The sequence below is a fragment of the Brachionichthys hirsutus genome, chromosome 7 (assembly GCF_040956055.1).
Source record: "Brachionichthys hirsutus isolate HB-005 chromosome 7, CSIRO-AGI_Bhir_v1, whole genome shotgun sequence".
Lineage (NCBI taxonomy): Eukaryota > Metazoa > Chordata > Actinopteri > Lophiiformes > Brachionichthyidae > Brachionichthys > Brachionichthys hirsutus.
Genome location: NC_090903.1, coordinates 470,766 through 498,688, shown reverse-complemented (window position 1 = coordinate 498,688; position 27,923 = coordinate 470,766). Strand labels below are relative to the sequence as shown.

The following is a 27,923-nucleotide window of genomic DNA, read 5'->3' as shown; positions in this document are numbered from 1 at the left end:
TGCATTATTGCAATCAGGATGAATTTTGCTGCCCAGTTATTCTACTCAAGCTATTTTACTGAACGCTTGTTCAGGTCCAGGTCGGCACTGAAAGACAGAGAGGAGAAGGATCCCTTCTGGCAAAGGTTGGAGCTTAGAACATGTCGTCGCCTTGAACCTCCTCACCTCTCTCTAAACCAGCTCTTCGCGACAGAGTTTCCTTCTTACTGCATCCACATGTTAAGTATCTGTTTTTCACTTCCATTCCTCTTCCTCATTTGCATTTTCTGCAGCCCACCCAGAAAAAAAACACTCTGAAATGATATATTCCACCTTAAATTCCTCCTTACTTTGGTGACTTGTCAACTTGTTTTCCTTTGACTTGATTGCTGCAATCCCCAATGTTTTAAACCAACTCCTTGTAGCAGTGAGCAATATCGTTCTACAAACGTCTTCCCATCTTGGTGCTCATGAATGAAATCAGTGTAATGCAATGAAAAAGGCCGTCCATTTGAGATCTCTTCTGATGCAATGTGCAATATGTAAATGAGATGGCATCGAGTCCAGAAAGCGTTCCTGTGTTTGTCACTTTGGACACATTGAGAGAAAAAACAATGAAGCAAATGCACTTTATTGGTATGTATGTGTGCTAAAACAAATTATAAGTCACGGAGCACTGATTGAACATTGAATGGTGGCAAATAAATAACAAGGACGAAATACAGCAAATAGTTATTCATTCTTCAGAGCCAGCGTGGAATGAAAATACTGTTTTGCACTATTTGAATAACAACAACGTCAAAAGCAACAGCAATGAAAATGCTAGCAATGAAGTAAAAAATAAACTAGAACTCACTCAGAGCATGCCGGGGGGCGACGGTTGAGAGTGTCGTCCTGTGATTGAGAGGTTGGCGGTTCGATTCCCGGCTCGTTGTGTCCTTAGGCAAGACACTTCACCCACATTGCCTGGGCGCATGCGCATGCGGCGACCAGCAGCAGACTACAGTTAGACTGCAACTGTAAACCAAATTGCCCTCCGAGGGACAAATCAATAAAAAGTATTTAGTAACTGGATCTACACCGTCCACACGGTGATCTGGATCAGCACCAGAAAGTTCTAGATTGTTCTCGGTATCTTTACACACCAACAATCCATCCATCCATTGTTGATGTGCTAACTTAGAGCACTGTAATTGATGGGTCTGTATTACTTTACATTATCTGAAGCAGAGGAAACGTAACAATACTTAAATGTTCTTACTCCCGGGGAACCCGGTCATACACTTTCTCCAAGTCCACAAAACACATGTAGACTGGATGGGCATACTCCCAGGCCCCATCCAGGATGCTTGCGAGAGTAAAAAGCTGGATCTGTATGGATCTCATCAACCCCCCTGTGTCCCATCTTTACTGTACATGCTCTGGTACCATGTACCGGTACACGTATGATCATCCTTCTGTTTGAACATGTGTTCATTATGGACAGTCCATCACTATCACAGAAGTCCAATAACAAACGACAGCTCGGGTTTAGATCGGGGGGCCATTCCTCCCAATCACGCCTTTCCAGGTGTTGCCATCATTGCCCATGTGTACATTGAAGTCCCCCCAGCAGAACTGTGGAGTCCCTTACTGGAGCCCCATACAGGTTCTCCAAGAAGGCCTGATAAGCTGAACTGCTATTCGGTGCATATGCACAGATAAAAGACAGAATCCCCCCCCGCCCCCCCCGCAATAACCCAAAGGCGTAGGGAGGTGACCCTCTTGCCACTGGGGTAAACCCCAACGTAGCAGCACTCAGCCAGGGACTTCTGAGTATCCCCAAACCCGCCCAGCACCTCACACCTTGTGCAACTCCGGAGAAGAATAGAGTCCAACCTCCATCCAGGAGAATGGTTCCGGGGCCGAGGCTGTGCGTAGAGGTAAGCCCCACCAGATTTAACTGGTACCCCTCCACCTCCAGCAGAAGCTCAGGCTCCTTCCCCCACAGAGCGGTGTCATTCCACGTCCCCAGAGCCAGTCTCTGCTGCCTGGGTCTGGTCAGTCGAGGTCCCTGGACGCCTTATGACAGCGCACTCGACCCTATTGGGTCCTCTCGCAGGTGGTGAACCCACAGGATGGAGATGGAGCCACGTCTCTCTTTCGGGCTTGTCCCGGCCGGGGCCCCGGGCTTCCTCTGTGCCGGGTCATATCTCCTCTTCCTCGGTTTCTCATAGGTTCTTCATAAACCATTCTTAGTCTGGCCCCTCACCTGAGACCAATTTGCCATGGGAGACCCTACCAGGAGCACCAGGCTCCAGACAACACAGCATAGGGACACACAAACCTCTTCACCACAATAAGGTGATGGTTTCACAGGGAGGTAATTACAGATGATGAATAAATTTATTTAGTACAGTCACACAGTAGCATGTATTACAGTACAAATACAGTCACACAGTAGCGTGTATTACAGTACAAGTACAGTCACACAGTAGCATGTATTACAGTACAAGTACAGTCACACAGTAGCATGTATTACAGTACAAATACAGTCACACAGTAGCATGTATTACAGTACAAGTACAGTCACACAGTAGCATGTATTACAGTACAAGTACAGTCAAACATCCTGTCTAAGAGGAGCATTTCTAAAAAGCCCTTGCGGTCTTGTTTCCGTTGAAAGTCCTTCGTACATAAATCATCGACATGTACCGGTAACTCAGATCATAATTTATTAATCCCTCAAATGTTTTCATGGTTGACAGCAATACTAGAAATCCCTGCTGAGAATGTTCAGGATCTTAACCACTGTATTGATACCTGGTGGTGAGCTGCATTAATCCTTTATTGCCAAACATATCATATTTGGTACACATGGCCTTTCAGGATTTTGAGACTTCTACTTCAGAAGTTTGATTTTTTTCCCCCGAAAAAGCTGATAGATACAAGCCAACACATGTATCCATGAAATAAATTCTGGATTTTGCAAAAGTTTAAAGGGTTGAAGGCTGATTGAAGGGATCAGTGACGAACAAAGAATGAAATGCTTTCTTACCTCCGCCAAGGCAGCAGCAAAGCTTGCGTTTGATCATTGTTTTCATCGCAGTTTTGTGCTGTATTGCACGTCTGTTTATATCATGCTCAAAATAATACAATAAATGAAAGTAAATTAATGAAGGCAGGAGTTATGTAATCGCCGGCGTTGGTTTGTTTGTCTGTTAGAAGGATAACTCAAAACGTTAGCGACGGATCTTGATGACATTTTTTAGGAAATGTTGAGAATGTTACCAGGAACAGAGATCCTGGATTACAGATTACTTTGAATTTTTCATTAACATTGGAGTCAACGGAGCTTCAAAATGTGTTCCTCAGTAGCTCGGTTGATTATTGGCCAATGTTTATGGAATTTGACACAGTCATGTCGGGTGGAGGTTTCTTATTTCATCTGGATGTGATCCAGAATGAAGTCAGGAAAAAATGTAAAATCTTATCATTGATTTACTGATTCAAAATCACCACACAATACACACCAACTCTGATTCACTTTCACTTTTCATGTTGGTGTATAAAGATACCGAGAACAATCTAGAAGCTTCTGGTGCTGATCCAGATCACCGTGTGGACGGTGTAGATCCAGTTAGGAGGGGAGCGAGCTGCTTGGGGGAGGTCTGTGCTCTCTGAGATTTTCTAGTTATTTATGTACATTTAGGTCCTATGCTTTCATCTGCCTGTTTCATATCATATTTTTAGTATAATATTAGATGTGTTATGTTTAATTAAGTTCAATGCCCATTTAGTAGTGTTACAAATGTACCAAGTGTCCAAATGAATCATTTCATGCTGCCCAATGAAAGCTTGGGCCACATGAAAAATGATTCTTCATTTTATGCTGATGGATTATATGTGTGTCTCTATTGTATAGAATTCGCTGTAAATGTTTTGAATGATTAAATTAATGTTTTGAATGGATTCCAAACGTCACTGTGAAATTATAGCTTTGCAGAATTCAACACTATCTTTTTGAAAACCTTTCACTTCCTACCTGGTATAATCTATATAGTCACTCTAACAAAAACTAACCACACGATATCTGTTTTTTTAATCTTAGCATATTCCTGTTCTCTTCTCTCCCAGAGAAGAATTGCAACTGGGCCCCAGTCAGCCTGGAAGCTTTTCCAAATGCAGTGCTGTCAGTAATAGCACTGCAGGCCGCAGAGCCACCCTCATTGAACCAGAGAGACTGAAGGACTTTGGTGAGGAGGAGCTTCTTAATGGGGACGTAAAGGCTGTTGAAACCAAAGTGGTGGGAGGGCTTGAGATCACTCTAAGAGACCCTCCAAAAACCAGACGCATCAGCGAGTTCAGGTTTGTCCCGAAACCTCAGTACGTCCGCTTTGAGGACATCAGCGCCGCAGCTGTCCGGATCCAGACAGGGATCCAGAAAACACCCTGCACGGTATGCTAAAGTACTGAGATCTGATATTGTATTGTAGGAAAGAAAGAGAGCAATGATTGCTGCACACTGAAAAATGGTCTCAAATTGAGCTGAAAAAAAGGTGTGTAGTTATGTAATTTTAAATGATAAGATCAGTATTCGTTGTCTGATTAATGCAATGCAAAGTTAGATAAAAATCATACTTGAAATGAAGATGACCAAAAATTTCAGTCCATCACAGAGTCGGTTATTAGGGTAAAGTGTTAAAAAATGGAGTGAATGTACCAAATACCTCCAAATACAAATAAGCATTCCATTGAGCATTCACACACCAATCTATCTATCTATCTATCTATCTATCTATCTATCTATTAATCTATCTATTATCTATCTATCTATCTATCTATCTATCTATCTATCTATCTAACATCTATCTATCTATCTATCTATCTATCTATCTATCTATCTATCTATCTATCTATCTATCTATCTATCTGTCTATCTATTAATCTGTCTATCTATCTATCTATCTATCTATCTATCTATCTATCTATCTATCTAACATCTATCTATCTGTCTATCTATCTATCATCTATCTAACATCTATCTATCTATCTATCTATTAATCTGTCTATCTATCTATCTGTCTATCTATCTATCTATCTATCTATCTATCTATCTATCTATCTATCTATCTATCTATCTATCTATCTATCTATCTATCTATCTATCTATCATCTATCTATCTATCTATCTATCTATCTATCTATCTATCTATCTATCTATCTATCTATCTATCTATCTATCTATCTATCTATCTATCTATCTATCTATCTATCTATCTATCTATCTATCTATCTATCTATCTATCTATCTATCTATCTATCTATCTATCTATCTATCTATCTATCTATCTATCTATCTATCTATCTATCTATCTATCTATCTATCTATCTATCTATCTATCTATCTATCTATCTATCTATCTATCTATCTATCTATCTATCTATCTATCTATCTATCTATCTATCTATCTATCTATCTATCTATCTATCTCACAAATGTTTTCTGAATATTAGAATGTTTTCTCTTATGAATTGCCAGAGAAATAAATGGAAACTGTAACACACACAGGAGAACAAACTTCAAAGTAACTACCGGTAAATTTGTTGACAACAATCCATGAATGAATCTACAAATTGATAAATAAGAATACATTCATGTCAGTAATACAGGGAAGACCTTTTAGTGATACCCAGTAAAGTGGCCCATTTTACAGCTTACTGCCACATACAGTTTGTCCATCCATCTTCAACTGCTTATCCGGGGCCGGGTCGGGGGGGCCGCAGCCCAAGCAGGGAAGTTCAGACTTCCTTCTCCCCGGCTTGGGGTTACTGCCCCAAGTGTTCCGATCACTACTGGAGCCATGCACCCAGCTTGGGGGTTACTGCCCCTAGTGCCCTGATCACTACTGGAGCCATGCACCCAGCTTGGGGGTTACTGCCCCTAGTGCCCTGATCACTACTGGAGCCATGCACCCAGCTTGGGGGTTACTGCCCCAAGTGTTCCGATCACTACTGGAGCCATGCACCCAGCTTGGGGGTTACTGCCCCTAGTGCCCTGATCACTACTGGAGCCATGCACCCAGCTTGGGGGTTACTGCCCCTAGTGCCCTGATCACTACTGGAGCCATGCACCCAGCTTGGGGGTTACTGCCCCAAGTGTTCCGATCACTACTGGAGCCATGCACCCAGCTTTTCAGAACTAAACATTGGTTTGAGGAATATAAATATATAGTACGTACAGTAAACGTTTTCCTGTTAATAATGTTAAGGCGTGCAGGTCGAGGAAAGAGCCGCTTGGAGTGCAGAAGAACAAATATTCTACTCGTGCTGTCTTTAGCCTCTCATGCTGCTTTATTGGATAGCTTAGCACAGCGGAACGGCAGCGGCTACATGTATCAACAGGAAGAAACAAAACCCAAAAGGGACGCGACGTTTATGCTCCTACAAAATAAAAGCCTCTTTTTACACAGAGAATAAGAGCGCTATTAAACAAACGCTTAACAAATAAATATGATAGCTTTTAGAAATAACGAATTTAATTTTAATGATCAACCTACGAGGTTGAACACATGAGAAGTTATTAATAGCAACCCGCGCGTATTTCACAGTTCCTCCGACCGGCACATTCGTCTTCACCGTTTCAAGGCGCGTTCAAGTGCAAAAAAAAAATCTGAAATTGCACTAAAAAACTCCGCAAAGCAGCGAAGTCGCGGAAAATGAACCGTATTATATCGAGGGACTACAGTATATTCAAGTCTACTCTTATACAATTTATTTACAGCTTTTGAATGTAAGAACACAGTTTTCATTCTGTGACCATTAATTAAAAAGAAAATGCAAAGACACAAATTCTTTCCATGGGGAATGATTGTGTACTATCTCTGTTTTAGAAATAAATAAAATACAGTTTGTGCTTATGTTACCTTCTGTAAAATTGCATTTACATGCAAGATTAAACTGGAAATGCTAAAATGCTGCTGTTTTGTGTTTTAAGTATTCTAGATTGTCAAAGCAGTACGGACTTGAGATCTACCTTAAGAAGGAGCACCTGCACTACACAGGGTCTGTGAAAGAGAGAGGAGCTCTGTACTTGCTCACTTGCTTAGAACAGGTAAACACACACAAACCACATGAGAGGGGCATTCCAAATTTCTAGAATATTGCATCTTTCAACATCACAAACTCATTCAAGTCCTGCAAGAAAGCTATTCATCCGCCAAAGAAAAATTAAAGTGAGACCATTACAATGCAGAGATATCGTACTGGTCCTCTGACACCCGAGGCTGATCGTGGCCTTGATACTACTAGTCCTTTCACTCCCTCTTTTTGCTTAGTGTACAGTCCCAGGGTGCTGGTGAGGAGCTTTCTTGTCTTGATACCTGTCTCTTCTATCTTCTCCTTTGGCCATCTTATGATCCCAGTCAAATCCAGCAGAAAGATCAGGATAAGGGCAGACCAAATGATAGTTCCATTAATCAGGCAGAGGTCACAAACCCCGTAATGAGGATAATCAGGCAACTGAATACAAAGGGCCAGGTAAGTGTACAGAATCCAAGAATCAGGCAGGGTCAAAACAAAGGAGGTGAATCTGGAACACTGAAAAGTAGGTATCATCACTAACCAATGTGGCAGCAAGGCTGATGAGAGATGATTTGCAGTTGATGACCGGAGCACAGGTGACTGGAATGAACTGACTGTAGGGGGGAGGATCTGATGAGACAGGATATGTTAATAAATGAAGAAAATACAGATCCTCCTCAAGCTGACAATGGGTTCAGTAGAGAAGAACTTGTTTATTCTCTTTGCCTCTAGCTCTTTTATGAATCTCTTCAACCGGGTGACCAGCGCTGTTAGTCTTTGGCAGTTTTTGAGTGCCTCAGATATGGAGAGCTTGTTGTATTTCCTGAGTTCCCCTTTATTTACCATGTGTAAATAAAGGGACACTGTACCACTGTGTGTAGATTTCATTTACTAAATATGCGTTATAATACCTTAATATTTTTTTCAGAACCAGCTACTTATCAGCGGTAACTGACACGACTTCTCCCCGCAGCTCCACAGCGCTTTAACACAGTCAAGCGCAGAGCGGAGAATCAGCTGTAGTTTTTCATTCCGTTGTTCTGAACTGATCCTGAGACTTTATGGATCCCCAACGACTAGCGTTGTGTAACATTTATGATTTAGGCCAGAACTAAATGAGCTTCCCTCCTTGAATGAACAGCAGCTGCAACTGGGCACTCAAAAAAACATGGGAGAGGGCGGGACTTCCCCTTCTACTGTGTCCAATCGACGAGCGCCCTTTCAGCCACGCGACGCTGCTCAGAAAGTTCGTTTCGTGAAGAAATCAGTGTGAACGCAGACCTTTCAGCGAATTATAAATGCAGGAATTTGTTCCCAAAGGAACCGAGTCCTCTTGGTGCAGTGTGAAAGCACCCTAAGTGGTCACCACACAGCCCCCCCCTGGACACCCAGAGGGAACATCTGGATAACCAGTCAATATCTGACAGCGGGCCTGATCCGCCTGCCATATCGGCTATGCTGTCCGACCGTAGGAACCTGTAGCGCCAGGCGTCCACTCGCATCACAGTTAGGAGTCACAACATCCGCAGAAGGCTTCCTTTCAGGACCTTCAACCTCAGTGAGTCTGGAAGGGGGACGACCCCGACGGGGAACCTGGGCCGGACACACCTCTTCGCAGGAAAACAAAATGAGCTTTTGCGAGCTTTTGCGAGCTTTTGCGAGCTCCAGCGGCACGAACGGCCGTGGAAAACAGTGATGAACAGGCACTGGAGACAGAGCAGCGTTTGACGAAAAACGATGTTACTGCGGGGCAGAACTCTCCGTAAAAAACTAACCCGGAATGCGGAGCGGTTGCCCGAACACCAACTCAGCAGGTGAAGCATCAAAAAAATAAAAAAAATAAAAATTAAAAAAAAGGTCCTCCTTTGGAGCTGAACCCCAGCATCACCCAAGGCAAACAATCTACCCAGTTACAAAGCAGCCTTGAGCGAGCGGTGACAACGTTCACCTAAGCCGTTAGCCTGAGGATGGTACGCGGTAGTGCGGTGAACCTGCGTGCCCAGGGAACTCGCTGTTGCTGACCAGAGCTCTGAAACAAACTGAGGGCTTCTGTCAGAAGTGATGTCAGACGGGGCACCGAAACGTGCAACCCAAGACGACACAAATGCACGCGCCACGGCTGCAGAAGTCGTTGAGGACAGCAGAACCGCCTCTGGCCACCGGGTGGTACGGTCCACCATCGTCAGCAGGTGCGTAAAACCCTGAGAGGGAGGCAAGGGGCCCACCAGGTCCACATGCACATGGTTGAACCGCCGTTCCGGAATTGAGAACGGTTCGAGTGGAGTCTTGGTGTGCTGGTGAACCTTCGCATGCTGGCATGCCACACATGCAGCAGCCCACTCCTTTACCTCTTTGCGAAGACCGGGCCACACAAACTTACAACTGACCAGCCTCACAGAAGCACGGACTCCTGGATGCGAGAGGGAGTGACCAGAGTCAAAAACCCAATGGCGCCAGGTGACTGGGATGACCGGGCGAGGACGGCCCATGGAGACGTCGCAGAGGAGGCTAGGACCGCCTGCTTGCACCACAACATCCTCAAGCCTGAGGCCTGTACCAGCAGATTTAAGGTTGAGGATGTCCCGATCACCAGGCTGGACAGCAGCCATGGCAGAAAAATTCACTGAGTCCACGAGTCTCTGAAACGTTTGTGCCGTCCCCTTCAGGCCAAAAGGCATGCGCATGAACTCAAAAAGCCCGAACGGAGTAATGACAGCGGTCTTGGGCACATCCTCTGCACGTACCGGTACCTGGTGATAAACGCACACCAGGTCTACCTTAGAAAACCGTTGTTCCCGCCAGGTGAACAGAAAAATCCTGGATATGCGGAATGGGATGGCGGTCATGTGTGGTGATATTGTTTAAGCGGCGAAAATCGCCGCATGGCCGCCACGACCCATCCGCTTTGGGTACCATATGGAGCGGCGAAGCCCAAGGACTGTTCGAACGCCTCACTATGCCCAGACGCTCCATAGTAGCAAACTCTTCCCTCGCCGAAGCCAACTTGACAGTGTCAAGGCGCCGTGTGCGTGCAAAGACTGGTGGACCTACAGTGGGAATGAAGTGCTCTACCCCATGCTTAGCAACCGCGGTAGAAAAGGCCGGTGTGGTCAACGACGGAAAATCTGCCAGTAACCGCAGAAACGCATCGCCCGACGTTGAAAAACTGGCATGCATCAGCGGCCCAGATCCCCCTGTCTGGCATGGAAAAGTTGCAAAAGACACAGCATCAATCAATCATCTATTAGCAACATCAACCAGTAAACCATTTGCACACAGAAAATCTGCACCGATGATGGGAACAGTCGTGGAGGCTATAACGAAGTCCCACTCAAACCTGCGGCCATGGAAACAGACAGACGCAGACCTGGTCCCAAATGTCCCAATAGTGGATCCGTTGGCAGCACTCAATTGCGGCCCGCTGCCGCGGGCTGACAGGTCCGAGTCAGCTGGAGGGAGGATGCTCTTCTGAGAGCCGGAGTCCACCAGAAAACGGCGTCCTGATAGGGAGTCCTTCACGAACAGCAGCTCTTCCTGCTCACCAGCGCTCACAGCTGCCACTGAGCGCTGGCGTTGGCGTTTCCCGGCGCCTCAAACGTGCACGGTGGAACACGACGCCGAGCCTTGCAGCCAAAACGCTGGTGGAAAAAACACAGGTCACCTCTGTGCTGTTTACGCGCGGCGACTCCAGCCGCCATGGCCGTCGGCTGCAGGGAAGTTGACGCCACCCACTGCCCGGTGGGACGTCTGGACGTCAGCAGGACCCTATCCGCTTCTTCAGCCAAACCCCGGAGATCGTTAGCGGCCAGGCACGGGGAATTGGCCAGGGCTGCGCGCACCGGAGGCGGAAGCTGGCGCAGGAAAATTTGCGGGAAAATGAAGCCATCTTCATCCGAGCCCAACAATGACAGCATATTGTCCATGAGGTCGAGGTCGCCCAATCCGGGCAGAGACAGGGGTCTGTCCGCTCTCTCCGCGGCGGACAGACTGAATCTCCGGAGCAGGAGCTGTTTGAGCGCGGCGTATTTCCCGAGTGGTGGAGGGGCGCGTAACAGCTGCATTACGTGGCGTGTGGACTGCTGGTCCAGGGCTGCGACCACCGGGTAGTACCTTGAGTCGTCCTTGGTGATTCCTCGAAGGTGGAAAAGCGCCTTGACGTGCTGGAACCACTGAGCCGGGTCGTTGTGCCAGAACTCTGGAAGTTTCACTGATGCGGTGAAACCGGACGGTTGTGCGAGTCGGGGCGACATGGCTGACGAGGAAGCGCTGCCATCTGCTGCTTCGAACATGTTCAATTTGGGGTCACCATGTGGCAGGATGAGGAATGACTCTGAGACCAAGGTGGGTTACTGCTCTTTACTCTTCAGATGCCAACAACAGAATGAATGACAATCTGAGCGCCAAAACATTATGGGTGCAACACCATGCCCACTACCCATAAACCTCTTGGGTGAGAGACCTATTACTAAGTGGTCACCACACATGTACCCTTTCTGGTGCTCTGTTAGCTGGCTAACGCTCTGTCTTGTCATTATCTTGGTCTCCAACCGTCTCTTCCATGGCGGATACTGCTTGTTATGGTCCAAGCCCATCTTGTACCTAGGCTTCTCAAGGATTATGGTTGCTGTACTTTGTATCAGTTTATTGGAGTCAGTGATGGTTCCCATAGGGATACCTCTTAGTGCAGTATTTACTTCCGCTATCAGGTCTTCTGAAGGTAATTGGCAACTGTGCTTTGGTTTTTGCCGGGGCCTCCACTCTTCTAGTTGGTTCACGATATTCTGTCTCAGATGAACAACTCTTGGAAAAAGGTTGTTGTTATCAGCTGGGGCTTGGTGCCCCATCTCTGATTGCGGGGTTGATGATGACACCACTGACATGGCATCATGGTTCCCACGTGCCATCGCATTGTTGTAGTATTTCATCAATCTCTGGTTGTGAATAGTTTTTGCCAACGGATGTTGGAACACTGGGCGAACAGCTGCTTCTTTGTTTGTCGGTTTCAAAGTATTCACCCGTGTCCAGTGATATCCTGTTCCAGCAGCCCATTTCTCATCAGGTTGTGCTGGATACCAAACGTGAGCCTTTTTTGCCTCAGGCGACATCCGAAACAGTATAATTCAGTATTCATTATTGAAAAGTGGGTTTTCTCTCATTTCTCTCAAGCGTGCAATAATCCTTACCCCTGTTAAAGAAAAACAACATCTAACCATCTGCATTCGATAATTACAAACCAAACAAACAATTTATAAAATTAGAATTGTCTAATTCTGACGATCTCCAGGCCAGCAGAAATGACTACCTTTTATTGTGTTCATATCCTTCCAGAAGCAGCAGAGGAATGGTGTAATTGTGGCCAATGACTGTAACTTCTCCATGGCCATGGCTCATCATGCAGTGGAGCTGAAAATCCCTGTGTTTGTTATCATGCCGTTGAGCTGCACTTTGCCTCGCCTCAGGATTTACAGAGACTATGGTGCCATGCTCATCTCATATGGCAGCACGTTCCAAGACTCGAGGAACCATGCCCACCATCTGGCCAAAGAAAATGGATATCTCTACCTTGAAGAGTAGGTGCTACAAATGATGACCTTTCACTTTCACTGTTTTAATGTAGCCAGAATGTAATTTCACCAAAATTGTAGTCAATTCAATTCATTTTAATTTATATAGCACCAGATCATGACAAAAAAATATCTCAAGGCACTTTACAGGTGTCTCACCTCGTAGGGTACAAATGTGGCACCTAAAAACATGTGATATCTAAATACAAATACAATCTGTCCTGTCCCTAACCCCGGGTCCTATGGTTAGTCTGTCTGTATCTGGGTGCAATTTGTCTACCTCGAGAACAGTTCGTCTACTTGAGGCTTGGTATGTTAGTGCATAACTTACAGTGTTTTGGGATAATTCTTGGTGATGGTTGGATGAAGGGGTAGAATTAAGGGGCACAAATAAATCCGTTGCACTCTCTCCTCAGAACACTGTGTATTTGTCACTTTGTGTTTGTCCATGTTGTGTGTTCACTGCGGTGTGCACAGCCCTCTACGGCGGTAAGCAGGTAATAAAACTAATAAAATATGAATAGGCTAGTCTGCCAAGAGGGCAGGTGACGGTCACAATCACTATCAGAATAAAAAGCAGAGAACTCTAGCAGAGACTGACGTTGTGTACGTCACTGTGGAGCACGAATGCAGACAAGGTAAAAAAGAAGAAGAAAATCAGTGGAGGGAGTTGAAAGTCAGTGTTGCCCAGCAACAGCCCCAAAACATCACAGCTCGAGAGAAGATCTGCGTGGAAGTGGGTAAAAATACCAGCTTGAGTCCAAACCGGGTCAAGAACTAGAGGAAACATTTGACCTCTACCACCAAGGTTACACTACAATGTATTGAGTTGAACGTTTGCTATTGACTAAATATTTATTTTCTACACCATTATAAAAATAAATTGTTTAAAAAACATACAATGTGGATTTTTTTAACATTCTGTCTCGCAGTTGAAGTGTACCTACGATGAAAATTACAGACCTCTCTCATCTGTTTAAGTGGGATAACTTTCACAATCGGTAGCTGCCAAACCTTTTTGTCCCACGGTAGTTGTGAGCGCTCTGGAATGACCTGGCGACCTGGGATAGTCTCCAGCACGACCCGCGACCCGGTAACGGACAAAGCGGTTTGGAACCTTTTTGAACAGTGTAGATCTGAGTGAACATAATTGAGAATGCTTTTAATAAAATGACCCCTTCTATTTTTTCTAATGATCCTTCGGAGACTAGTGGCCTTTACATGATGCATAGCTTTACCTTTCTGTGTTCCAGAGATGAAAGCCCAGCATACCTAGCTGGATTGGGCACAATGGGCATGGAGATCTTTGACCAAGTGCCGAAACTGGATGCAGTTCTTGTACCTGCTGTTGGACAATATGGTCTCTTGGCTGGAACAGCTGCAGCTATCAAGCACCTCAATTCTAAAATTCTGGTCATAGTAAGTTAGCAGCTATGGTAATTCATGGAATGAAGAATAAAAAAAGTTCATTGATGTCAAATTCACAATACTTATAAAGCACAAGATGGTGAATCTGTGTGGCTATCTCAAACCCTCTTGCTCGTCCTCTGTCTGTGTATTTGTTGTATTTGTTGGACGGGACAAGGGAAACCCAATCAAATGGACTGGTCCTGGATTCCCCATTTGGCAGGCAATTGTGTCTTCAAAGACTCAAAAGAGTGGCTCACTCCAAATGTTCCCTCTGAGTTCTCTGGTATCTCCCGCAGTCTAGAAACATTCAGTCACACCGACAATAGGAAATGGATGGTAGAAACCTCCTCGATGTTAATCATCTGTGTGCTAGCTTTGTAACATGACATGTTCATGGTCACATTTAGCACTATTGTGTCACATACAATGAGCCGCTAACAGGTATGTCATAGAATTTGGGTGCAGGGTTTGTATTTGGATCCTAAACTATTAATACATTCATCTTAAAATACATATTCATGTATTTGAGGTGAAATGTTTATGCAGATTCAATTCAATTCAATTCTGTTTTATTTATATAGCGCCAGATCAGAACAGGAAGTCGTCTTAAGGACTTTACAGGATTAGCAGGGAAACACAGAACCCAACTTGACCCACAAGAGCAAGAACTTTGGAGACGGAGGCAAGGAAAAACTTCCCTTTAACAGGCAGAAACCTTAGACAGAACCTAGGCTCATGGTGGACGGCCATCTGTCTGACCGGCTGGGTAGAGAGAGAGAGAGAGCGAGAGAGAGAGAGAATGGCAGGTCGGAGGAGAGACAGAAACAAGGAGATGTATGAAACTATAAATGCTAATGCTAGCGATGTAAAGCTATAAATGCTAATGCTAGCGATATAAAGCTATAAATGCTAATGCTAGCGATATAAAGCTATAAATGCTAATGCTAGCGACGTGGACATCAGCGTTGAGGGACACAGGTCCAGGTTCTGCAGCACCACGGACAGAAGGACCTGAAAGAGAGAGAGGGACAAACAGAGGGAGAGAGAGAACAAGACTACAGGAAGAGAGAGAGATTACTGACATATATTTATAACATGAATAACCAGATAAAGGGGGAGGAGCTCAGTGTGTCATGATGTTAAGCCACCAGTGCTGCCTAATGACAGCATATTGATTATATTGATTACTGCATCGATTAGTTATAAGCTTTGTTAAAAAGGAAAGTCTTTAGTCTACTCTTGAACATAGAGATGGTGTCTGTCTCACGAACCAATCAGGGAGCTGATTCCACATTAAAGGAGCTTGATAACTGGAAGCTCCGCCCCCCTGTCTGCTCTTGGATATTTTAGGAACCACGAGCAGGCCAGCATTTTGGGACCGCAGGGTTCTAGTGGGGCAATACGGGATAATCATCTCTGTAAGGTAAGGAGGGGCCTGGCCAGTGAGGGCTTTAAAAGTAAGTAGAAGGATTTTATATTCAATCCGTTCCCTAACAGGAAGCCAATGCAGAGACGCCAGAACAGGGGAAATGTGTTCTCTCAGTCTGGTTCCCGTTAGAACTCGAGCTGCTGCGTTCTGGATCAGAACCTGAGCTGCTGCGTTCTGGATCAGAACCTGAGCTGCTGCATTCTGGATCAGAACACGAGCTGCTGCATTCTGGATCAGAACCTGAGCTGCTGCATTCTGGATTAGCTGGAGATGTTTAATAGACCTTTTTGGGCAGCCGGACAGTAAGGAGTTGCAGTAGTCCAGTCTGGAAGTCACAAAAGCATGGACTATTTGTTCTGCATCTTTTCGGGTTAGGAGGTGCCTGACCTTTGAGATATTCCGAAGGTGAAAGAACGCAGTCCTTGAAACGTGCTTTATCTGGGACTGAAAGGACAGGTCCTGATCAGATTACCCCCAGATGGAAGGTGTGAGTGTAGTAATAAAATAAGACAATAAAGGTGTCACAGTCCTTTAAATAGTAGGACAAATATAACGACAAAAGTTGGACAATTGCTTTCACACTTGCACAGTGAACAGAGCCCATAATATCTCACGACATTTGGAAACATCATGAAAATATTGTATCAGCAAAATTGTAATTATTTAAACTATTCAACAGGGAATTGAACCAGAAGATTTTCCTCTGCTGCTGAAATCTCTCAAAACTGACAGCCCACTCAAAGACATGTCCTGCAACCCCAATAAGAAACTCTACAGAGGTGACGTCAGCCGTGCTTCCACATATGTAATAGAATGTTGATTGAATGTTGAAAAATGAGCAACCTCTATTGGGCTGATTTGTTTTACCTCAGATTTGATGGAGCATTCACTGGGTGTTAACATCTTCCAGCTGGCAAAGACCCTTGTTGATCAAATCCTTTGTGTCAGGTACTGCTTCTGCACAGGACATCTACAAATATGTGTTGACGTTCAGATTTTGGTTGACGCTTGTAAAATGACTGAATTCCAGATATTATGATGCAGAACTTAATTATTATAGGATTATCTCCCAACATGAAATAAATAGAAATATATGAACTTTGGTTGAAAAAGCAGCAACACTTTTCTTTCTGCCTGACAGTGAGGAGGACACGTTGCTGGCGATGCTGCGGATTCAGGAGTACGAGCACTCGACTGTGGACACGGAGGGAGCAATGGGCCTGGCGGCCATCTTGGCTGGGAAACTACCTGAACTGAGAGGCAAAAGGTGGGTCAGTTCATTATTGAACCCGCCGGAGTCCAGGAAACAGAATTGCTCTTAATTTCCTCTTCAAGGCAAAGCAGAGGAAAAACGTCTAAATTAGTAGCTTTTAATATACGAACAGCTTAGAGCACGAAGTTCATGGAAGATTCCTGCTTCATGTGAGGGAAATCTGACTGTGGCTTAAGGTTGTAACATTACAGACACAAGCGGACCGGGGGCGGGGGTGTGTGTGTGTAATTTTATAAAAAAAACAGGAATATAATCTTACCAATAACTGCTTCTGTCCTTCATGTTCGCATTTTTTTGCTTCATAAATTCCACATTCTTGTTTTCTAATCCAGGTTCTTGTCTCTTAATCCGGGTTCTTGGTCTCTCTGTCCCGAACCCTTTTTGAACCCTTCATTGCCTCGTTACTGAAGCAAGGCAGCTGGAGATAAACCCGAGTTTTAAGTCTGACTCCTGGTTTGTCTGCTAAAATAAGTTTTCTTTTCTTGGAGGTCGTCGACTCCTCTCCTTCCTCCTCAGTTGGACTTTCCCCTTAGCAAAGAAGCTCTCCAAAGACGTTTGTTTTTTAAATAAATGTTCACTAGTTTACAGCTGTTTTAGTAACGTATCACGTAAAGCATGTAAAGTCACAGGCGATTGTTTTACGTTGGCGAAAATCCTTAAACCTAACCCTAAAACACCTTTTAGACGCTAATCATCAATACGACGGAAATTGTTTACACTAGTTATTCTTTCTGTGCGGCCCGGTAACAATTGCCTCACGGACCGGTACCGGGCCACGGACCGGTGGTTGGGGACCACTGCCCTAAAGCACAGGTGTCAAACTCAAGGCCCGGGGGCCAAATGTGGCCCTCCACGTCATTGTTTGCGGCCCTCGAGAGCTGTGTGCCGACGTTTGTTCTTGTGAAATGCTGCATCGGTCACACGTGTTCTTAACAGCTCACAATCGTTGCTTCTGCTTCTCAGCTGTGACTAAAGAGTTGAACAAAGTTAATGTCATAACTTGTTGGATATTTTTCTGTATTTATCATTGAATATTATTTACTTGAATAAGTTTGGTTGTTGGTGTGGTTTTATTAACCTGATAAATTGAAAGGATTTATAATTACAGCAATAAGGTATCCATATATTTTTACAACTATGCAATTGTATATGTAATGTTTTTAACTTAATTAAGTAATAAGTACAGTTGTTTAACAGCATGTTAAGGAGTAGTTACATTTATTTTACATTATATTTAGTTACATTTGCACTGTTAAGGGTCAACATAATGCTGATGTGGCCCTCGGAGAAAATGAGTTTGACACCCCTGCCCTAAAGGGTAAGTTAAGATACTTTACTGATTTACTGAAACATTTACCTCTAGAAACATTGAGGTACTGGTATTACTGGTAGTACAATGCTATTAAAACCCTTGCCAGGCTACAGGAAGTCACTTTGCAGCCTGGCTGCAGTCGGAATGAAGAGGCTCTCCCTCTTACACTTTCGGTCTGTCACAGAAGGAGTTTAAGGTGCTCGCTGGGGGTGGGGGGTGCTGTCCATGATGGCTGACACTTTAACCAGTTCAGCTCTACCCCCCCCTCAACGGAGTAAGGAGGCCAGCTACAGACGGAATTGTTTTTTTAACCACTTTAAAATGAACCTGCATGTCCACATGGCCAGAGGGTACCAGGTTCCTGTTTCTTCCCACCTCCAGATTGGTTGTCTGTCTCCGTGTGGCTCCGCCTCCTGGCCAAAGCCCCCGCTAAATTCCAGGTGGACAGGAGCAAATTGCCCTCCGAGGGACAAATCAATAAAAGTGAAGTGAAGTGAAGCAAGCTGGGAAAGGCTCCAGCGACTCCGGTGACCAGCAAAACAGAAAAGCAGTAGAAGATGAGTGAAAGAATTCAATTCAGTTCAATTCAGTTTTATTTCTATAGCGCCAGATCACAACATAAAGTCGTCTCAAGGCACTTTACAGGATTAGCAGGGAAAGACCTGCAGGGAAACACAGAACCCAACTTGACCCACAAGCGCAACGGAGGCAAGGAAAAACTTCCCTTTACCGGGCAGAAACCTTGGACAGAACCTAGGCTCATGGTGGACGGCCATCTGTCTGACCGGCTGGGTTGAGAGAGAGAGAGAGAGAGAGAGAGAGAATGGCAGGTCGGAGACGAGTCAAGGAGATGGATAGGGAAGTGATAGCGAGACAGAGCAGGAGCAGACAAAAACAAAATGCTAATGCTAGCGATATAATGCTATAAATGCTAATGCTAGCGACGTGGACATCAGCGCTGAGGGACACAGGTCCAGGTTCTGCAGCACCACGGACAGAAGGAATATCCGCTACAAAGTACAAAAATACAGAAAAGATCAGTGCATACATCTTTTGATGCTAATGTTGATTGAACGTCAACATTGGCCACGTATGATGTTACATTCCTGGGAGGAAATATCTCAGTGCGTTGCTGATGAACACTGTCCATCAAATGAAAAATAACTGTTTTAGTATTTTGAATGGTGACGAAGGAGTATTTTTGTCATGTCTAAATATTTGAATCACAAAGCAGTAGCTGACGCAGCAGTCTCCCATTGTCTGCTGCAGGGTTGCTGTGGTGGTGAGCAGTGCCAACATGGAACTGGACTTGGTGAGGCAGTGTGTGGACCGGGCGCTGGTGCTGGACGAACGTGTCAAAAAGTTTTCTGTGCAGTTAGGAGAATGGCCTCGAGACATGGCCAAGCTGCTGGAGCTCCTGTCTAGAGAAGACATGAGGTAAATGCAATGCTCGCCAAGTTCGAAATACCTCAGGGTCAATGTGTTTAACGATAAATCTGTCATTGACCTTGGCTCAATGGGAAGGTCAAAAGGGGACCCCCCAGACAGTTCCAGGTCTAAACTGAATAATTAATAATCACCAAAAGAGAAGCAAGCAACATATCTGTCATGTGTAAAGCAGTAAGGTTATTACGGACTGAGGCGAGGGGACCCCAGGGACCAGAGGGCGGAGACGGTGCGAACGTGTACTTTATATTTTACTGAAGAAAGCTCAACTTCCTGGAGCTGTACGCAGGATCGCGGGGTGGCTGGAGCCCAACGAAAATATCTACATAACACAAGACACAGCCGAGAAAGAATAACAAAAAGCCAGCTCTACTCACAGCCGTTCGCAAAACAAAAGGAAAACGCTACGCAAGACCCGGGCGCACGAATCAGCGGCGGTCGGCAAGGCGAGGCGAGACCCGGGGACGGGGACGGGGACGGGGAGCGGGGAGCGGGGACGGGGAGCGGCAGAAAGACATTTTGCACCGAGGCAAAATCCAAAGAATCGTCCGACCGGGCGGAGCAGGGCTTATGAGGGCTGGTGGAGATTTGCCTCAATCTGCCTCAGGTGTGTCCGGGGTGACCGCAGCCAATCCGCACGCCGCAGGTCCAGGAGCGAGGGGCAGACACAGGTGTGCGTAATAAGGCAGACACAGGTGTGCGTAATAAGGCAGACACAGGTGTGCGTAATAAGGCAGACACAGGTGTGCGTAATAAGGCAGACACAGGTGTGCGTAATAAGGCAGACACAGGTGTGCGTGATAAGGCAGACACAGGTGTGCGTAATAAGGCAGACACAGGTGTGCGTAATAAGGCAGACACAGGTGTGCGTAATAAGGCAGACACAGGTGTGCGTAATAAGGCAGACACAGGTGTGAGTAATAAGGCAGACAGGTGTGCGTAACAAGGCAGACACAGGTGTGCGTGATAAGGCAGACACAGGTGTGCGTAATAAGGCAGACACAGGTGTGCGTGATAAGGCAGACACAGGTGTGCGTAATAAGGCAGACACAGGTGTGCGTAATAAGGCAGACACAGGTGTGCGTAATAAGGCAGACACAGGTGTGCGTAATAAGGCAGACACAGGTGTGCGTAACAAGGCAGACACAGGTGTGCGTAATAAGGCGGACACAGGTGTGCGTAATAAGGCAGACACAGGTGTGCGTAATAAGGCAGACACAGGTGTGCGTGATAAGGCAGACACAGGTGTGCATAATAAGGCAGACACAGGTGTGCGTAATAAGGCAAATCATGAGGTGCAGCAACATGACCTTCACAGTGGTTTGCCGGTGCGCTCGGGTGCAAAAGAGGAGAACCAAACCAATCCATCTCGGTGCCCCAGAACAGCAGTCAAAGCTGGCGCGTCAAGCCTTCAGCCTCAATTAGTGCGCTTTACTGACTCACGAGTCACGATTTTCAGTCCCCACTGAATCGTTCACTGACTCCTCCATGCTACCGCTAGTTAGCTGCTGTTCTAACATAACTTGTACTCACATACGAGTCACTGAGTCGAAGCTCACATACTCTTCTGAACGACTCACTGACCCCCTCCCCCCGCTTTCAGCGGCAGCAGCCACTCGACTTGGGCCTGGGGGGTCCTTCCTCGCCGGAGCCGAGGGGCTGCTGCTCCGCACGTTATGTTTGTCTCGCAAAGATCATTAAGATGCTAAAGTAAAATATATATTCAGTCAGTTCGTCCACTGTTTATTGTGAAGATACGCTTTAGTGTCCGGCGGCCTTTTGCCGCTGCAGCTACTGTAATGAAAAGGTGAAACTTAACAGAAGCGATTTAACTCAGCCTTTTTATTATTTAATTTAAATTAGAAAATATATTTTTGGAATATTGGTGGAAACATAATTAATAAAAATAAAGATACAACTTTTTTATTTATTACTTGTATTCACAAGTTTCTCCTTCTGGGTAACTGACTCAAATGACTCGATTCACTTTAGTGAGTGACTCATTTAAACTCGATTCAGTAAAAAGAATCGAGTTTACCATCACTAGCCTCAATCAGCCCAGGTGGACGCTGACCAAGAGCTCCTCCCCCTTCTCCAGAGTCACCTGCAGGTAACAATAAAGACCAGCAGATGGGGCAAAACAAGTCAGGAGAAGCCCGTGACAGCCCCCTTCTTATTAACCGGGTCCCACCGAGTAATAACCACAAATTAACCAAACTCACCAAATAATCGCTTCCCCCCCACCCTTAAATTGTTGCTCTCTGTTTTGCCTTCCAGGTTGTTGGACGTCTGCCATCGGAGGCAAAGCGACAAGTCGGAACTCTTCAAGGCAAAGGTCGGCGACTGACTCGTTCCCAACGCCTCATCATAATTCCGCCTGCTCATCTAGTTCAGCCAGACCACACTTGAATGATTTTTTATTTCGGTTCACTTTTCAATGAAACAGAGACCAAGGACAATATTTCAAAGGCTTTTTAACCCAAATGAACCGGGTGGGGGTGGGTTGATTTGATTTGGAACCGCCCCCTTCCCTTACGAGAACATCACAAAAAAGTTATTTTTTCTTGTTTCTCAGAAATTGTCAGCGTATATCCATACATATATCAATACATACATATATATCCATACACATGTATATATATACACACAAATATACAGATTGTATTCTAATCTTCCAAACAATATTTCACGATCAGCCGAGGTTATGTTTTGGTTCTGTTAGCAAGATGACGCAAAGATTCACGGACAGATCTTGATTTTGGGAATGTTACCAGAAACAATCGAGTAAATTTGGGTGATGATCCAGAAGAGATTCTGGATTCTGGATCACTTTGAAATTTCCATTAACAATGCATTCAATAGAGCTTTAAAATCTGTTCCTCAATATCTCGGTTGAATATTGACCGATGTTTATGGAATTTGACACAGTCATGTAGGGGGGGGGGGGGGGGGGGGTCTCTATCTCATCACCGAATTTCATCCGGATCAGATCCAGAATGAGGTCAGCTGCTTGGGGGAGGTCTGTGCTCTCCGACTGATTTTCCCGTCTTGTACATTTTTTGCTAAACATTCACAGAAATACTTCTGGAATCCTCAAAGAGTAGGTCTAGACTGGCTTTTTATTCGAACCAAACTATCCCTCAAGCAATGAGTGGCGAGGAAAAACGAAACAGAATTGTACATTTCAGAACGCTCGCCATAACGCGGAGTCGTCGTTAAACGAGTTCAGTGAAGACCAGCTGTGTTCGTGTTGCATAATTGCCATTGGCTGGAAGGAAATCTTAAGACTGAGGGGGCAAAGCCCAGTACTCGTGTACATATATTTATGGCTAGTAAACGGTCCTGTTCAGCCATCTATAAATTCATATGCTGATAGTGAAACATCTGTGAATGGATGAGTGGAGGGAAGACCAGTACAAGCCGCTAGCTTCCTCTCGCTTTGTTCATCCGTGTCACTAGAACTAGGTGTTCATAAAAATCTGAAACGTTCAACAGTGGAGAATTATGTTCATAATATTATTAATATTACTAGTATTATGGTGACAAAGCATCCTGATGAATCACAAATAAACACACATATCACAGATTTAAAATGTTCTAGTTTTATTTATTTCATAATGCAAAAATGGATAATAAAAAGACTATTCAACTACTTATAGTAATTATAGGTGGGTAGGTAGCGCAGTCGCCTCACAGCGAGAAGGTCGCAGGTTCGAATCCGACTCGTGCCCTTTCTGTGTGGAGTTTGCATGTTCTCCACGTGTCTGCGTGGGTTCTCTCCGGGTTCTCCCACCAGCAAAAACACGCACGTTAGGGGAATTGGTTAAGCTAAATTGTCCATAGGTGTGTATGTGCTTGAATGGCTGTCTATGTGTGACCCCGCGATGACCCGGGGACGGCTGGGATAGGCCTTGGTAACCTTTCGAATGAGGCAGCTAAGAAAATGAATGAATACAAATACGACTGAAGTTTTTTCATAATATAGTGAAACTGCTAGATTGATTCCAGCCCCTCCCCCGCCCCGCCCAAATACTAACCTTATGACCGCGTGTTGACAGGTGGAGTGCGTGGTGGAAACCAGGGACAAGACACAGAGCGCTCAGCTGCGCAAGACCCTGAATGAGCGCTATCCGTCGATATGCTGGCTGGACCACTGAGTACGATGTGAACACATCAACCATGGATGAAGACCACGGGTACCTGTATACAGAATAGCTTCAAGTATATAGAGCAAGCAGTACACAGACGACTTTATGCTGCGCCTGTTAAATGCAACGATATATTACTTTAGATGAACACTGTAGCAGCAGGAATAAAAGACGGGTTTTCAATGGATTTCATTTTTGCACATGTTTCTGTATTTATTGTCTGAGATGATAAGAGTCAAAGTTAATATTCCACAATAAAAAGACTAATTTAATTACAGGTTATGCTGGTTTTGTGATGTTCGGTGATATTTGTGCATTAATAACCAAACTGGTATAGAGGTGTGGCTTGTGAGTGTAAGGAAGAGCCACAGAAGACAGGCGTTCTTTATTTTTAGAAGTCACTCATTTTTTATATTTTCCCTAAAACTTAGAACAAACCTTTTCAGGTACAGCTACCTGTGGCGGAGCCCGACGACATCGCACAGACCCATTTTTCATCCTCACCCCTGCATCGCCTCATCAGCTTCCAAAAGCATTGACTGGAAGAGATAGATAATTCATGGCACTACATTCATTTTGATTATTTCTATTCTGTTACTCATATTAGAGGAAGCAACATCCATCCAGCGTGGTTAGATTTATTTATTGGTTTTAACAAGGCCATGCGTGCTTATAAAAGGTTCTAAAAGGTTAAAACGTTTGCTGGCCCCGGCATCCTAAGACACGTGTGTCATGCCTGGTAGGCGCGTGATGATGAATATATTTATTAGATAGAATGTTGGAGTACAAGTACAGTCACACAGTAGCATGTATTACAGTACAAGTACAGTCACACAGTAGCATGTATTACAGTACAAGTACAGTCACACATCCTGTCCTGGCTCCAAAAACCCATTATGATGAATACAATAATTGGTCCTGGGCTTCCCTCGCCCGGACGTGGGTCACCGGGGCCCCCTCCTGGAGCCAGGCCTGGGGGCGGGGCACGATGGCGAGCGCCTGGTGGCCGGGCCTTCACCCATGGGGCCTGGTCGGGCACAGGCTGAAGAAGCAACATGGGACCTTCTTCCCGTGGGCTCACCACCCATAGGAGGGACCAGAGGGGTCGGGTGCGATGTGAGCTGGGCGGCAGCCGAAGGCGGGGACCTTGGCGGTCTGACCCTCGGCTCCAGAAACTAGCTCTAGGGACGTGGAACTTCACCTCTCTGGCGGGGAAGGAGCCTGAGCTGGTGTGCGAGGTTGAGAAGTTCCGACTGGATATAGTTGGCCTCACCTCGACACACAGCAAGGGCTCCGGAACCACCCTTCTTGAGAGGGGTTGGACTCTCTTCCACTCTGGAGTTGCCACTGGTGAGAGGCGCCGGGCAGGGGTGGCAATACTTATTGCCCCCCGGCTCAGTGCCTGTATGTTGGAGTTTACTCCAATAAATGAGAGGGTAGCCTCCCTCTGCCTTCGGGTGGGGGGACGGATGCTGACTGTTGTTTGTGCCTATGGTCCAAACAGCAGTTCAGAGTATCCACCCTTTTTGGAGTCCCTGGAGGGGGTACTGGAGAGTGCTCCTTCTGGGGATTCCCTCGTTCTGTTGGGGGACTTCAACGCCCATGTTGGCAATGACAGTGAGACCTGGAGGGGTTTTGTGCTCGTTCGCTACATTTGCTCACATCCTGTACATGCAGAGGCATAGGCGAACTAGGCGGTTGCCTAGGGCGCCACCAGCTGGAGGGGGCGCCACTCCAAGCCTCGAAAAAAAATTATATATATATAAAAAAAAAATGAAAATAAACTAATAATAGTTATAATTTATTGCCCCAACGGGCGCCCTTTTCTCATGCTCTGCCCTAGAAAATAAAAAACAAACAAATACAGAAAAAATGAAAACCAACACCCCCCCCTCGTTGTGTGTCATTCTTGGTATGACCTGAAACACAATGCCTTGACCGTCCAAGAAGAGGGGGGGGGGGGATTTATCAGTGCGCACCTCGGCTAGACCGTGACAGTTGCTGCTGCAGCATACCTGTCAACCAGTACGTTTTTATGCATTCTAAGACGTGTACGGCGTAGAAGAACATCTGTACGGGAAAACGCAAATTTGTAGCGTCCGTCGGACGCTGAAACAAGGACGAGATGGGTCTCAGAACAAGCTTTTATTAATCGTTAACCCCTGTTTGAAATTTAAATTACAAGCATCATTGATCGATACTTAAGTTTGGTTTACAAAAATAAAAATGCTAACGATTTCCCCCCCCCCGAAATATCTGTTTCTTATTTAAAAATTTAAATTACAAGCATTATTAATGGTTATTTTAGTTTAGTTAAAATATCAAAATTAAACTGTATCCTAATTAATAATTTCCAACTATGTACATAAATAAACGCATTTGAAAAAAAATATATGGTGTAAGGTTATTTTGTATTTTGTAAGGAAGAAATCAACGGTTTGTAAGGCCATGGAGCCGTGGAGGTTGACAGTTGCTGCTGCAGAGAGGAGCTTCTCCAAACTAAAGCTTATAAAATCTGACCTGAGATCCACGATGTCACAAGAGCGTCTCAATGGACTTGCTTTAATAAGCATAAATCATGAGCTTTCAGACAGGTATCATTTGATGATACCATCGATGCCTTTGCTGCAAGGAAGTCCAGACGTGTAACATTTTAAATGTAAGCTATCATGGCTAAATTATTTGCTCTGTATCTGTTTTGCATTGTTTGTGTGGAAGCTGTCAGGACTTTTAATTTCCTCTTAATCTGAACAGTAACCCTGTTTTATTTCTGTTTATTTATTTTATTTTATTATTATTATTTGTATTGTATAGCGTGTGCTAGTTGTTTTGAAGAATAGTTAAACTTTTAAGGTCCATCATATGGCTGTTGTTATTAATGTTTTATATATATAATGTTTGCCGTGTATGGGGGGGCGCAAAATCATAATCTCGCCTAGGGCACCAAAATGGTTAGGGCCGGCTCTGTGTACATGTCCTGGGGGCTAAGCCCCCCCTGTCCTTAAAACCTAGTTAACACATATTTTGTTGCTAAATTATTGTAATTTTAAAAAATATAATATAACACATGAAACAACCAATAAACAAATCAAAATGCTGTTTTTCTTGGAAGGATGTCGTCTTCTGCTTTGCATGGCGCCCCTTCCAGAGTGACGGTGGCGTGGGGGACTCCTTTCACACGGGCATCAGTGACAGTGAATTGGGCCGTAAACTGAACAAGCATGCACACCTGAACTGGTTAAACGGAGCAGCTTCAAAGAGAGTGCAACGGGCCAAGCGGGGCATCACTGCCTTTTGTTTAGTCGTAAAGGAAGGAAGGTTAATGCGTTTTGAGGATCTATGCCAGACTTACGAGTTGGACAAAGAGGATTTTTAGAGATATTTACAGATCCGCCACTTCTTTCATAAGGAGATGCGAGCTTCTGTTGATATAAAACCATCAAAAGTAATACGATTATTCATTGATGCTTATAGTTCAAAGGGTACCAGAGGAAGTGTTGGTCAATTGTACAGAGGACTCAACCTCAAGAAAAACTAGAGAGACAATCAGAGACTGCAGACCCCGCCTCCAATAGACTATTGGATCTTGTGAGACAGTAAACAGGGCTTCCGGATCAGAGGGGCCAAACCTGCTCTAGCTTGCTGCTCCGGAACGTACTACAAGACTCCTTCTGGACTCTTTTTCCCATCATGCCATTCGTGTCCCTCCCTCTTAAAGTGGCAGTTTACAGCACAGGCACAATTCCAGATGTAAAAATAATTCTAGAATCTGGATCCAGATCCGGATCAACGCCATTCTCGGGGAGGACCGAGCCACGGACAGAACCTTGCTTGTGTAAAATTTTCAAGTCGATTGGGTTACTAGTTTTTGAGTTATGCGCGCGGACAGACAAACAAACAAACAGACAAACGGACCCAATTGCAATACCCTCACCTCCCCTTCGGCGGGGGTAACAATACAACATGTATAAAACAACGTTGGGAAAAAGAAGCCAACACTGATCTATCTGATGAAAGGTGGCTTCAAATATGGCAAACTCAAACCGCATCCACAAATTCCTTTTTTTGGAGAGACTTATGTTGGAAAAATATTATTCGTTTTTTTATTACCCCTCACCAGAAGGCAAAATCGAGCGGGTCACAGTATTCGTGCTGGAGGGAGTGTGGAGCAGACACTGCCGACTTCGTACATGTGTGTTGGTCTTGTCCACTCCTCCAGCCCTTCCTGAGGAGTGTGGAACGTTTAATTTTTTAGATTTTAGGAATATTATTTCAATATTCCTTTGTCTTTCTGTACCTC

At 45.0% G+C, this 27,923-nt stretch overlaps 1 protein-coding gene across 1 annotated transcript; it reads left to right on the top strand.

Annotated features, from left to right (window-relative positions):
- The first annotated feature begins 18 nt into the window (after window positions 1-18).
- On the top strand, window positions 19-23,632 carry LOC137896174 (L-threonine ammonia-lyase). Its single transcript, XM_068741705.1, has 11 exons — window positions 19-125; window positions 4,096-4,417; window positions 6,956-7,072; window positions 12,370-12,611; window positions 13,859-14,024; window positions 16,124-16,223; window positions 16,317-16,392; window positions 16,586-16,711; window positions 19,299-19,466; window positions 21,753-21,810; window positions 23,534-23,632. Exons 1-11 carry the CDS (start codon window positions 19-21, stop codon window positions 23,630-23,632), a joined length of 1,581 nt encoding a protein of 526 aa, XP_068597806.1.
- Window positions 23,633-27,923: the final 4,291 nt, after the last annotated feature.